The sequence below is a fragment of the Falco biarmicus genome, chromosome 10 (assembly GCF_023638135.1).
Source record: "Falco biarmicus isolate bFalBia1 chromosome 10, bFalBia1.pri, whole genome shotgun sequence".
NCBI lineage: Eukaryota > Metazoa > Chordata > Aves > Falconiformes > Falconidae > Falco > Falco biarmicus.
In genome coordinates this window covers 13,780,662-13,794,990 of record NC_079297.1, presented here as the reverse complement: position 1 = coordinate 13,794,990, position 14,329 = coordinate 13,780,662, and the positions used below count along the sequence as shown (strand labels likewise).

Genomic DNA, 14,329 nt, shown 5'->3' with positions numbered 1-14,329 from the left:
AGAGTGAGATAGCAAAAAGGTTCCTCACACACCATGGAGAAAACTCCAGAAGGTCACCAGCGCTGACAAAAGCTAAAACCATAAAACTGTACTTTGTCCTTTACTGCAGCATTCTTTCCTCAGAGGAGAGATCTACCCAGAAGGGCTGTGGCGCAGTCACACAGTCCCATAGACCCGCTGCCGACAGAGGGAAACAAACGCAACAAATTTTGCTGCAAGCAGAACCTGAGGGGAACCACGTGTAGTAACCACAGAGTTTGTCTTCACCCAGTTGTAGGCTTTCCTCCCTTTATTTGGGCAGGAAACGGGAAACTATGAAGTATTTTTACTCACTCTGCTACTGTGCCCGTTTCCAGAAGAGGGAGCCAAGTCATGATGAAGTGCAGCCAAAAATCAAAACCATCGTCCAATACGTTTGGGGTTTTTAAAGAGCATATGTTTGGAGTTATGTTAATTCGAGGCAGGAGGGGAGATGAGTGCTGATGTAACTACAGAGGTGAAATGGATGTAGTAAGCTCAGAAAAGAACTGAGGAGGTCTTGGGCATGGTACACGAATCACAGATACACAAAACTTACTAACTCAAACCTGGGTATGAGCTTCGCTGCTGTGGCATACAAGCACCTCCAACAGTGGCTACCAACTTACTAAAATTCTGATTCAATTTGGAAATCGAGCACATCGCACAAAGTTTTCTTTATTTGTTGCACTCTTCGGTTCCTCTCCTTGCACTGCTCAATATCACCTCTTCAATTAATAGCTTCTATGACTAATTTGCTTCTCACTTAAGAAGCTAGTTTCACTGTCAAAAATAGCTGCAGTCAAAAAAAAAATAAAAAAAGGTGTTTGAGTGTAACAGCCATCACATGTACATAACTAAGTTTAAAAAGTAAAACCACATCATTCCTTTACTGCTGCATAATTTTCTGGAAGCAAACCTCCCACCGAGCTGATTAAATGGCAAATGGAATCAGCTCAGAAGACAGGTGCTGACTAAAGAAAGTGATCTTATGCAAGAACACAATCTCCTCTAGTTTTTCCTTTGTTCAGTTTAACCTGTCAAAAGATTAAACCAAACAAAAGATTATTGGGTTAGGATTTGAGCCAGCATTTACTATCACTGAAGTTTATCCACACGACGGTTGTATTATTTCAAGACTTTATGAAGTTAAGCACAGATCAAGGCCAAATCCTGAAGGGGTGTGAAAGGGGAAATAGGCTCGCATGTTCCATAAAGGACGCTCATTGTCTCCTGGAAGGACGGCCCAGCTGCAGCTTGAGAGCTCCCTGCCGACCAACACGCAGGTTCCACACAGCGTGTCCAGCCCTCAGTCGGAAGAACACGCACGTGGTTTCCAGTGCTGAGTAACACGGCTTTGCAAAACTGCTGCAAACAACGTGCTCAAAAATAAGCACGCCATCAAGGAAGCTGGCAAGTTGAGATTGCTTTTGAATGAACAGCAACCCCCACGCAGATATCCACGCAGGTGGGTTCAAGACAGCAGAACATTGTTGGAATCTCCATTTAACATCAGAGAGCGCATGGGGCTTTCTGGTTCTGAGGTGCCTGAATGCATCAACGTGCAGCCCACTGACAGTTTGGCCAACATCATCCTTCATGTAATCATACGAAGGCAGGAGGAGGGAGGAAAGCAACTGAGAGTTTCTAGCACCTCAATGTGCCCATTGGTAAGTACAAATCCTTTTGAGGGTGCTTTGGTTGGTTGCTTCGAGGTTGCTAAGATTTGGGTCTGCACAGGTGAGCCCGTAAACCAAACCGGCTGACAAGCAGGGCTGGGGACACTTGCTCACAAACCCTACTCATCCCCTTTCGTTAAGAACATCATAGCACCAAAAAACACTGAGCGGTGACATTGCTTCAGGATGGAAGAGAGATCTGCAGTGCAGATCAGAACCTGTTTCAACCTGTTGTAGCCTAAAGGCAGATTTAGGACAAAATATTACTCTATACCCTTTTCTATTGAGGGAAGTATCTCAAGGATGCTTCCTGGTGCTCTTGCCCGCAGAAGGTCCCATCACCCGTGAAGATAAGACACACAGGGATCACGCTCCAACTCAATTTAATAAGCTTTGTAACAAACTCGGACAGAAAGTGTTTTGAAGTCAAGCAACAGTCATCTACGACTCAAGGATGGTTTTTAGCAATGCTTTTAAGCTTATACTCAAGCATACAAAGCATAAATTTTACAAATTAAAAACAATAAAAATCATCCTAGAATAATGTAATGGCTTCCCCTATATATACAAGGAGTGGAAAGGAGACAACATTCTTTCCAGGTAATTTCATACATCTTAAATGCTACATAAGTGCTCTCCACATTCATTGCAATTTTTCTTTTAATGTGGGTGGAAGGAGCTGAAAGTGTTTCAATGAAATCATCCTAAAGAGAGAGAGGTACTTCACCTGGTTTCAAGCACATATGTTTGCCTCTTCACAAGTCTTGAGAGTAAATGCTTTACTTAAAATTCTGCTGTTCGTTTCTGTGCAGCAGCCTGTTTTTCCAGCTGTATCGAATTAAGAGTTCAGTAAGGATTTCTCAGAAAGTACCACTGGCACTTCGTCTTCATGGAAACCTGTTATCCCCCACCCTTCAACAAATGACTCCATGGCACAACAGGAGCCACCGCAATTTAGCTTGGATTTGACAGGCAGAACAGAGACGTGGTAATAGCGAAGATGACACATTACTAGGGAGGTGACAGGTTTTGGAAAAGAGGAAGAGAGCTGTAGCCTAATCAAAACACACTTGATATACAGCCTTTCTGCAAAGGCATGTAAGACAGGGTATTTTACAACCCAAGTTCTTCCATGTCCATAGCACTGATGAAAAAGACCTTATTTGCTTTCAACAAAGGGAAGGCTGGGGGAGGAATGAGTGTAGTGTACCACGTTTAATTACCAGATTTGTTTGCCACCGCTGAGTTTGGAACAAATCTTCTAACAAAAGTTATTTTCATATTGTTCTAGATTAAGTGGAACAAAATATGTATTTTTACACTAAAGCAAACTGATCAAAGTGGCATTTAATAATATTTGTTAAAGTGGTTATCTAACAAAAATGGGTTAACAAAATCCCATTAATTAGTAGTCACCAAATAAGACACTTCTCATGCATATGACAAAAGTTCATTCGTGTACTGAGACATCTGTTTACTGTGTACAATATTTCCATAAATTATGTTTCACAGCCCCTACCATTCAAGAATATTTCAAACAGATTATATATTATATTTGTATATGCAAACTATTTTATATACACTAATATAAAGATCCTTAGAAGTACCAATATCACTACCTTTATGCTTTCTCTAAAATGCATAGCTTTCGAATATTTTCTTGCAGTTACCAAAAACTTTACAGATTAAAGCTGCTTATCAATGTGGCATGTTCATAAAAACAAAGTGAGATAGTTCTATACTAATTTTATATTAAACCCCTTAAAAAACATGTTTATTTTTTAATGGGAAAAAAAAAACCCCAAAAACAAGCTAGTGACAATTCAAGTAATCTATGCTCAATCTCTGCCCAGATACTATATGAAATTAACGTAGCGTTCTAGAAGTACAGTGAACTTCTCAACCAGGACTTAATACTGCATTTCTCATGGAGAAAAATGCTAGTTATGCCACAAAACCACACCACTTTCCATTTCATCTGGGAGAAGCTTTAGATGAGATTTAACAACGGAAGTGTCAGAACAGAGGAAAAGCTGATCAGTTCATATATGAAGAAACTAGAGCTATTCCAGTTTTGTTTCTGCAGTTTGTTATTAAACAAAGTTACATTAACCATACAGTTTCTCACAAACTGAAAGTTATACATGGTTTTCAGACATCAACCGACTGGAAAAAGAAGAGGAAAAAAAAAAAGAATTAAAAAAAAAATAACCAAACCAAACACCCGCAACTGTTAAAAATGTGGTGTTAGAATAACCAGCCTGGGTGAAGGAAAGCCAGACTGCTGTAGTAGTTGGGGGGCTACTGACAGCTCGTTTGTTATGTACAAACTTTAAGACCTCCATACCACAAATGCCTCAAAGTGGAGAACAGAACAATCAGTAATAAATGGGAACAAATAATTTTGTCACATCCACCATCTAGCTTAATCTTGGTGCTCTGCATCTCTAATAGCTGCTTAACAAACAATGGCTTCCCCCCACAAAAAATAGCTACACAAGTAAACAGTGTTCACAGTAATGCAATCAGTAACAGGTTTTGTTAGTTTCCATAAGTCAGGTGTATCTGCAAAGCTTTATACAGTTTAATGCGTAAGTATTCCAGTAAAATTAAGTGAAAACTAAGTTTCATTCTACAGGGTAATATCTACCATACAAGACTAGATTATGTACAGTATGGGACTGGTGTGACAACTGCCAGTGTTTCATGATGTTAAGCTATTTCACCCATCAGCTTGGTCTTTGTTCAGCAAATCTGCAATAACTTGATATACAGACCTAAAAATCTAGAGATCGGTTTGGCAAGATTAGTGCTTACTACCACTGGATATACACCAACGTCCAGTGCTGCAAAACTGAGTCGACCAAAACATCCCATACCCAGAAGATTACAATTTGTTGACTTAAAGTCTGGACTTCACGTGTAAAACATTAAAACTATAATCCTAACTGGAGTGAGGACAGTCAGTAAACAAATACAGGTGAAGATGAACTGCATCTCTTCAGAAAGGTATGGAAGAATTGAGAAAATGGAAATAATCTGTTTTTAGACAGCCCTGCTCTGCTCAGCAAAAGGCATTAAAACAGCCCAAGCAGCTCTAAAACGATTCTTATTCAGCAAGCATAAAGGCATATCCTGCACAAGATGATACACCAGAGGCTTCAACGAGTATCTCTCCCCTCCACTTAATTTCCTAACACAAGCATGTCTTTCAGCTTACAAATATCAAGTGGCCTTCAAAGCTTTAGTAGCCTGCTAGAATCACTGCAGTGTCTACAGCTGCAAATTTAATATAGGGGGAAAAGGCCCCTGTTAAAAACCCTCAAATGCCTTGGGGCCATTTTGGTCATTCATGAAAATTAAGAAAAAACTTACTTCCAACAACACTCCTCCTGAAAATTGGGTCACTGATCCATTATGAACATAGCTCTCACCATATAAAGCACCAAAAAGTCAGAAACAAGGAAAAAAAAAAAAAAAAAGTCCTTAAATTATGATTTACAAGTTTGTACACTATTTCCTAAGCAAAAGGTTGACCTTACTGCAAAGTTTATAGATGAAAACTTGACCAGTTACTTTTAAGGGGAATGTATGTCTGGCTATAACTTAAAGGTAGAAAATATTCACTGTTCTATATACACATTTCAAACAGGAGACAGTTAAACTTAACTGAATAGTTGCCAATATAACTCCGTATTAACGCACTGGCCACTAAACTAGGCATCAGTAGCCAATTAGAAAGCTTGAGTTCTGTACTTTTAAAAATGCTATTTTTCCTGTCTTGTTTAATTGTTTTTTAAAAATGTATCATAGTGCATAGCCTAAGTCAGACTTTCAAAGAGATACAGCGCCTTTCAATGCAGTTTTTGCAGCATTTAAAAGGGACTTTTCTCCCTTCAAATTAGATGTTCATTGAAAAATCTGAATTGAGTGCTGTATTGTAGTAAAAATATTTCAGTCACAGACTGATATAAATGTATACTGTGCAGTACTAAGATTGTTTGATGTCCATCTGCACACGATTTACTTGGGTTCTTCGATCGTCCCCTTGCTGAGGTCTGTCATTTTGGGATATTTCACTTTCTTCTGGTCCAGCTCATTCTGAGCCCACAGTAGTAGTTTCAGTAATTTTGCCAACTTGGGTGTTGATTCACGATTTTCATAGTCTAGAACCGCTTGATTAACCTCACTCCAAACCTGGAAAAGAAATAGTTGTTATATGATTAACACTACTAATGTCACACCGACACTGGAAAGATCACACCTAGTGTGCTAATTCCTCAGAACACGGTCAGGACAAAGCTCCACAGACTATGAGCCTGGAGACAAGGAAGACAGCCAAATACTTGAATACATTAACTCCAGTTTTTTAAATCTTGCTTAAGAAATACTTCTGTTCTTTTGCACACCTCTTTAAACATTTTTTCTGAACATTTCAAAAATATTTGGATGTTATTTTCACCACATATGAATAAAAGACATCAATTTCCTCTTGAGAAAGGACTACCTTCTGTCGCTGCATCATGTTAAGCAAGTCTCCAAATGGTGATTCTTCGGGATTATCAAAGGCAAGCAAAGCCAGTGTACGCTCCATTTCTGTCAGGCATTCCCTGCTCTCCTCGCCTTGTTCTGCTAATTGGGTCTGAGCAAATTCCAGAGCTGCTTCTGTCTCACGCTGCCGAATCAGTTCAATCAAATGCTGCTGCTACATACAAAAAACATGGGAATATTAGCTAAACAAATTAACAAATCTTCAGTATTTCAAGACTGCAATCTTCAGACATTAGTGTGTAATTTGAGACAAATACTAATCCATAATTTGACAGTTTGAGGTCAATTCTCCTCAGTCTGTAAGACAAGAAGTGGCAGACCTGGCTACAAAATCTACTGGAAAAGGTAACCTGACGCTTTTGAGTTTTGAAAAGATGTGTTACTAAAGGAACTACTAGAAATACAGACCAACAGTAATTGGAAGTCGGTAAGTCACAGACCACTGATGCTGTTATAAGTTTTCACATTAGTAAGTGTATACGTATGACAGTTCCTGCACTATACCACAAAGTTTCCTGCTGCTACAAAACGATACAAAGAACAAACACATGAAATTGCATCATGCTTCGCCACAAACTTCCCAACATACTCATAACATCTGCAATACTTTTTCCAGTCTCTCAGCAGCCTCTGAAACAAAGATAAGGTTTGCCACCTGTCCTTACCTGCAAATGAAAGTAAAGGTATCTGTTAGTATCTAGCAATTCTGGATGGAGGCTGTTTATTAATGCAATGGCTTCTTGAATCTGTCCTTTCAGTATCATTTCTCGAATTTTTATTCTTTCATCGAGAGTTTCTAAATCAACACTGGGTTCAATCCCAGACTCCATTCGAAATTTCTCCGCTGCTTCTTTAAAGCCCTCTGAAACAGAAACATTTTACCTATAAAATACATTTCATGAAACACTTTTTTAAAAAAATCAGCTTCAATGAAAATATTTTAGTATTGCTTGTGCATTTTGCAAGTTTAAAGACTTAAATCTGAACCTCTGAAAAATTCTTCTCTATTTAAATAGTCAATTATCCAACAGGCGTCGAACAGTGCATGCTGAATTCAGTCTTAACTTACATGCCCTCATTTGCTAAGGATGCACGCAACTTGTAGTCTGATACCTCTTAACCTGAAAGCTTGTTTTATACTTTATTAAACAGAGTGCTGTACTTACTCTGAAATGTAATTTTCAAAATCCTGTTTTCAAAAGTTGGGTGGTTTTGCTTTGCCCCACAGCCCCCAAGTCTTTTTACACAGACCTACCACTTTTACTGAGAAGAAACAGAATGAAATTTGCTTTCTCATACCAACATATTTTTTTAAAGTCATAACAGCTATTTTAAATCCTAAGTCATGCTTTCATATACACAAAAATCATTTATGCCATCCACTAAGATGCTCTTCCTTCATCCCAGAGGCCTCACCTACACAGCAATGTAAACAGGGGTGTAGATTGGATACAAACGCCTCCACCCTAGTATAGCTTACTGTGATGGTATGCATCATAATTGCTAGGGACAATTTCTAAAGGTTTTTGATTGTTCTAAGTATATAGTCAGGCTATATGCTGAAGGGTGTAGTATTTTTGGTCTCAAACTATTTTGACAACAGTGCCCTTTTAGAGTTTATTCTTCTAGCCAGTTAAAACTTGCTTCTGATAGTTGTTTTGTGCAGCTTTCAGAGTGCTATTTAACAACTGCAACATATCTTGAACTCTGTTTTAACAGCATAAAAAGGCACATCATCATACAGAAATGGGTCATGTTTGTTCACAGCGCTCCAGAAAACACTTTCTACATCCTTTAACAGAAGAGTTAAGGTTAATAAATGTCACTTCTATTGCATGGTAACTGCTCTGTGTCTGATTCTTAGTCAGTTTCCACTTAGGAGAAGGAACACAAGAGCAGCTGTATGTTGCTAAGAAAAGCCAACAGCAATCACTAAGTCCTCAAAGCCCTTGATTTCATTCCATCAAGTAGCAGGTTCTAGCCAAAAATGTCTGTCTTGATAACATAAGTGGCGTGCACTTAAAAGCCTCCTAGCGCTACCACTCATTTTTACCTGTAACAAGGTAGTTCATGATAAGGCGGTTCATGTCTGCTCTCTGGATATGCAAGTTATTAAGTTTTTCCATCCATTCATCTTTCGTGATTTCATCAGGTTTTTCTGCATAACTCATCCTGAATTCTTACTACAAGAAAAGAAAAGCAACTCATTTAACATGATTCAAGAAGTGTAATGTATGTAAGCACTGTGTTACTACCATCTTTACATCTTTTTTTAATGAGATCTTTTAAATTAATAATCTGAAAGAGACCCTTTTATCTCAAACCACAATTCTGCATTTTTCTCCTCCCTGTTACTGCACCGTTTCACATTTACTAGCCAGTCTCTAAAGCTGCTTTCATCAGTTATCAGAATAAAAAATTCAAATACTGTCTTCTTGTACTTACTATTAAACTCACTCCAAAAAAAATTTGTTTAGGATTTCCACAGAACACACAGCATCACAGTGTGAGACAAGTGAATCAGAGATTGACAGCCAGAAAACTTGTAACAAATGTTTAAAGCAAAGCCTACGTAAACAATATTGGCTTTAAAGTTTTCACCACAACTTAGACAGGACGGCTCCATATATTGTACAGCTACAAAACTGTAATGATACATGTGTTATCCAGTGCACAACTAAAAGACTGACACCATTAGCTTCACTATCCCCAAAAGTACTCCTGTCAACGTTACTAAAATATTAGCTCCTAGCATTTTTCTTGACGGCAGATTTTTTTTTCAGATTGGCAAGCAAATCGATTTGCTAAAGCCGGCATTCATTCATTTCTACCTTCAAGTCACGACCACAGCGGCAGCGAAAGGGGGAGGAGAGGCGGCAACAACAACAGCAACAGGCACCACCACCCCTCTCAGCCAGGCAGGAGCGGCAGCGCCTTCCCACCGCCAGTCCACTTCCAACAGGTTTTCCCTTCCCTGAACTACCACCAAGGCCACACCGCGCCCCGGGAAGTCGGACAGCCAGAGCCAGGAGCCGCCCGGGGCCGCCTCCGGGACCGATCGGGCCCCAGCCCCGCTTTCACGCCGCTCCCAACCACGCGGCGGGGGAACTGGGCTCCCGCCGCAACGGGCCGCGCCGCCCCGAGCTCCGCACGGCGCCCGCCCGCGGGGGGACTCCCCCCGCCCCGCAACCGCCGCCCGTCACCGGCCCGCCGAGCCGCTGCCCCCGACCTGGCCCTCCCCGGGGCCCGGGCCACCGAAGCGCTCGGCCCAGCTCGCCACAGGCCCAGCGCGTCCCCACCACCCGCAGCGGACAGCGCCAGGCCGACCCACCGGGCCAAGGGCAGGCCCCCGCCGGCCCCCGGCCGCTAAGGGAAGGAGCGGACCCACCGCCGCCATCTTACCGAGCGCGCCGCGGTGCCGGCTCCAACGCACGAACGCGAGCCCCTCCGCCACCTCCGCCAGGCCGCTGGCGCGCGGATCTCGCGAGAACCGCCCTCTCGGCCAATCAGCGCCCGGAGAGGGGCGAGAAAACACAACCATAGAGTCGGCGCGCGGGACAGAGTGTCGGCCTGCCGTGGGGGCGCACCCCGCCAGCGGGCAGCCGGGCCCACGGCGGCCGTGCGGCGGGGGCGGCCGGGGCGCGGGGCCAGCCGGCGGGGTGGGGGTCACTGGAGGCGGCGTGGCCGCTGTGGCGACCGGGGCTGAGGAGCCCCGGAGCCCCCAGCCCCTCTTCGGCTCACGGCCGCGGGGCGGGCGGCAGCGCAGGGCTCGGCGCGGCTCCGCCATGCTGCCTCGCCGGCGGGCCCGGGAGGTACCGCAGTTGCTGTGTGCTCCACGTCCCCCCCACGCTTCCATAACGTGTCCGGTGGCAGTGCGGGCCTGCCTGCGAGCGGGGCACCGGCCTGGCATTGACGGCCGAGGCAGAGTCTGAGCGATTGGTCCACGGACATGGCGGGGTCAGCGCAGACCTCGAGCTTGGCAAGGGTTGGCCATTCCGGCTGGGGCTGCCTGGCCCTGCCGATGTGCCAGAGCAGTGGCGAGGGAGGTGGGTCACAGCCCGGGACAGGAGTGTGCCGCTCCGCCAGCTCCCACTGCCCACGGTGCACCAGGCCGTGCGCCTACCCGGCCGAGGGCTTTGCTCTGTCATCTCTGCCAATATTTGTATTGGCTGCTGAGGAAAGTTAATAAACTCACTGCGCTAGAGCCAGCAGGGTTTGTGAATTAAAGCACTCTGCTGAAAAGCCAAGAACACACCTCAATTTCTATATTTAAATGAAGAGCAGGCTCAAGACATACCACTAAGTGTGAAATGCTACGAATGATAGTCCTCAGGAAAACGTCATTTCACTTAGACTGGGAATATGGATACAATTGCTCATTTTTCACTCTTGTGTTTGTAACCATGCAGTAAAGTGCCACCTCCAAAGCTCACTTCCATTACAACTGTCCTTACATCAAAACTGCACAAATCTACAATGTAATCAATAATTTATTAACATATTTCCCCAAAGCAAGCTCCAAGCTTATAAACAATGCAGAATTTGGGACAAAGAATTTCAAATATTTAGTAATAAGTGCCATTAGTTGTTAGCCATATGACAAAAAGCTGCAGTGTAGCAAGTATTCCTATTGATTGGAGAGGGGTCTTCAGGTTTTAATATAAAAACTAATCTCAATGAATTTTACTCATTGGGAAACATAAACGTTCACACTCTTTAGTTTTGAACCGGTAGGCTTGTAAATCTCTCGCTGGCTTAGATGTCCTGTCTGGTTCTTGTCAGCTCCTCCCCAAAAGGTGGAGTTTCTCAGGAGAATTCTATAAAGACAGGGAGAGGAGGAAGATACTCCTCTCTGGGAGGGGTTTTCCTGTCTTTTCGAGAGAGGGAAACATATCCCAAGCAGAGAGGAGGCAACCGAGTGTAACTCACATCACAGTTGCTGCTTACAGGTAAAGAATAGGTGTAGCTGTTTTCTAGTAAGTAAACTAATATATTGAATAAGTAAGCTAACGTGCGAGCTGCTGTTTGGCAGCATGCTTGATTGTGTGGTGCTGACACCTGTTTTTTCAGAGGTTGGGTATGTTTGCTCAACTGCAGCACAAGTTTCCCTTTATCCTTTTATTGTCCCTAAGCTAAAGAGAAGTAAAAATGGGCTAAAAGCAGCTCCCAAGTTGCGGTTTTGCTTGTCATGAAAAAAGCTTGGTTGGTTTTGGATTTTTTTTTTTAATATTTTTAGGAGTTGGCATTTCTTCTGACTATAATGTTAACAAAAAGCTTATAGTGGTGTTGTCCAGAATATCGTGGCCAGCTGCATTCTTCTCTTTTTGTTCTTGGTGGTTTTTTTCCTTTCATGTGCTTTCCCTAGCTTTTTGATGTTTCTGGTAACGTCGTATCTTAGAAACTCTGCTTTCATTTGAGAGGAGAGGTGTTATAACCACTAGAGTTGCAACAAACAGGCTTTGAATATTACTATTTAAGTATTTTCTTAATGAGTCTGGAAAGAAAGTGACTTGCTAATGCATGAATTGTTTTTATTTAGTTAAATAGTACTACTTGTTATGACACCTTTCATGGCAGTATTAGCCCAGTGTGATAAAACCCTAAGTACATTAAAAAAAAACCAACAACCTTATAAAACTATTATTCCTTTATCTTGATACAGGCCCTTTTTTTCCCCTATTACTGTTCCACATGCAATGAAAACTGCGTGTTTGGAGGATTGAGCAGTATCTTGAGTGATAAATGAGACATTTTATACTAGCTTTTCTGATAGAAAGCTGCCTCATCACTTTCTGTATTCCCCTCTAACTTCTGGCTCACTGAATAAATGTTTAATCGTCCCATGTATAATACCTGCAGCTGCCTTTAGTGAAGAGGAATGCTTGTGTTCCCTGTGCTTCATAGCCTGGAATACTCAAGGATTTGGAAATACCAAGCTTGGATGGACTTTCTTGGTTAAATGTCACAAAATTAAGAAGGGAGTAGGAAGACACAAAGCTGTGCAGCAATTCAGGGCAAAAGCTTCTTACATCATTTGTTCTTTTCCTAGCACTAAAGCCTAACTTCTGTTTAAAAACTCCCACGTTCTCCCCAAAGTTGGAACCAAATCTTTAGTTTATTACTCAGGGAAAACCTTGCAGGATACTACTGTGACTCCAAAGTTGGATTAAAATGCATGGAAACAAAATACTTTGCTCTCAGGAAACTATCCTGTGGGTTCAGTATGTTGCAGTCCTACAAGAGTCTTACAGTAATGAGGGAAGTAATAGCATAGGAAGTTGGATTTTTGGGCAAGACTACAAAACTGAGCTGAAAACAAACATCTAATAACTGTAATTCAGTGCAGTTTGTGGAATTTTTACAGATATTAGGATTTGATACCTCCTAATGTCAAGAAGTATTTTGATGACTGGTGTTTAGAGTTGAGTGGAGTGCGTCCCATACCAAAATCACTATCCCTGGAGAAGTCAGAAAAATCCCTGCAAAAAAAGGCGGGGGGGGGGGGGGGGGGGGGGCGGCGCGGCAGGGCGGGGGGGGCTGCATGTGAATATGATTAACCCTCAGTAAAGTATTTTTCTGAGTTCATCTAGTCTTTATGAAAATTGAAGTATCCAGAGCCTTGGAGAATCAAGGACACAGAGGATACAGTACCTTGACATCTGATGCATCTACTTTGAGTGATGTGCTTAACTCTGAAGACAGAGGCCTTTCTCCACCAAAAAAAAGGTAGAGCTGGAGCACCACCAACAGAAATCAGTCTCTTCAGACTTCAAATGATCAATTATCTGTTAAATAAAAGCAAAAACACTAGACATGGAGGGAATAAACTTGCTCATTTGCTTTTATCCCTACTCTTTTCATGGGCTAACTCTGTCTCTAGTTTTTCCCTGGCTGCTGAAGTTGGCTCACCAGAACGTTTAGTGAAGAACAACTGCGAGAAGGGGTGCACATAAAGTGAGTATTACATTTCAGGGCTTTGCATCTTCAAACACTGGAAAAGGTTACTATCTCGGTGAAGGGAAAGGTGGGTGAGAGAGCAGAAGTGACATCCCAAGTCTGGGGAGACCATCTCTGTGCAATACGAGGATGATGCCTTGGTGCCCATGGCAAACAGTAGTTGTATGGGTCACATGTAAAGGCCCTTGTGTGAGACACTGCAAATGTAAGTACGGCCAATTTGTACATGCCTGAATTTTAAAAAAACACTAATTAGCGAAGCCCAAGGGATAAACAAAGATGTGTCAGCTGCAGAGGAAAATCTCAGTGCACTGACTGCCTAATAGCAGAAAAGGTTTTGTAAAGCAGTGGAAAAAAGTTCTAAGGAGCCTTAGCGCTGAAGGATTTATATCTGGCTCAGCGTAAGCTTTTCTGGTGTTTAAGGAGAGATAGACGAGGTGCTTATTAGACTGTTTTAGAAGCAGTGTTTTCTGTTCAAACCAGTTAGAAACTATCATCATCTTATATGAGGCCTAAACTGAAACAAAACTTGCATTATACAGATCACTAAAAACCAGGACAATGTGGATTCAGACCAGTAACCCAGCAGCAAATTTCCCAAATGAAAATAAATTAGGCTTTAACAGGGAAAGAATTAAGAAGGGAATGAGGCAGGGAAAGAACTGAGGTGCTGATGGTACCATTTCAGTGAAGGTGACACAAGTGTTCAGTCAGCAAAGGTAGGTAGTCTTGACTTGGGCTTTAACACAAAGTTGTGGGTTGAACGTGGCATGTGCTAGTATTCACTGGGTGTGCAAAGTGAATCAGTGTTATATTTAAGATGGTGTAAGCCTCTTGCCAAATATGTGTAAGAGGAATTTAAAACCTGTTTCACTGCTGTATCCCCTATTGCAGTCATCCCCTCTTCACTGGTGCTTGCACACCAACAAGTTCCTTGGTTTGCATGTTCCCTTTCCCTCGGTGTGTAATTCCTGGGTTTGAGCACTTCCTAGATGCTAAATTTGTCTGTTAACAACATGTTATTAGCTTTTTCCCAGGGCATAAATCAGTGCAGCTTGATCTACCAAATCATAAGGTATTTCTTCTCCACGTACTTTTAATTTATTGTAGCTCTGTAGCTGCAG

At 42.3% G+C, this 14,329-nt stretch overlaps 1 protein-coding gene and 1 long non-coding RNA gene across 2 annotated transcripts; one reads left to right on the top strand and one right to left on the bottom strand.

The window, feature by feature from the left end:
• Positions 1-2,063: 2,063 nt before the first annotated feature.
• On the bottom strand, positions 2,064-9,778 carry GID8 (GID complex subunit 8 homolog). The gene is made up of 5 exons (XM_056354558.1): positions 9,651-9,778; positions 8,302-8,431; positions 6,914-7,110; positions 6,205-6,402; positions 2,064-5,894 (listed from the first exon to the last, which is right to left on the bottom strand). Exons 2-5 carry the CDS (start codon positions 8,417-8,419, stop codon positions 5,721-5,723), a joined length of 687 nt encoding a protein of 228 aa, XP_056210533.1. The 5' UTR covers positions 8,420-8,431; positions 9,651-9,778; the 3' UTR covers positions 2,064-5,720.
• Positions 9,779-11,025: 1,247 nt separating this feature from the next.
• Positions 11,026-13,093, top strand: LOC130156228 (uncharacterized). Its single transcript, XR_008824350.1, has 2 exons — positions 11,026-11,197; positions 12,818-13,093. It is a non-coding gene; the product is annotated as an uncharacterized LOC130156228 (long non-coding RNA).
• Positions 13,094-14,329: the final 1,236 nt, after the last annotated feature.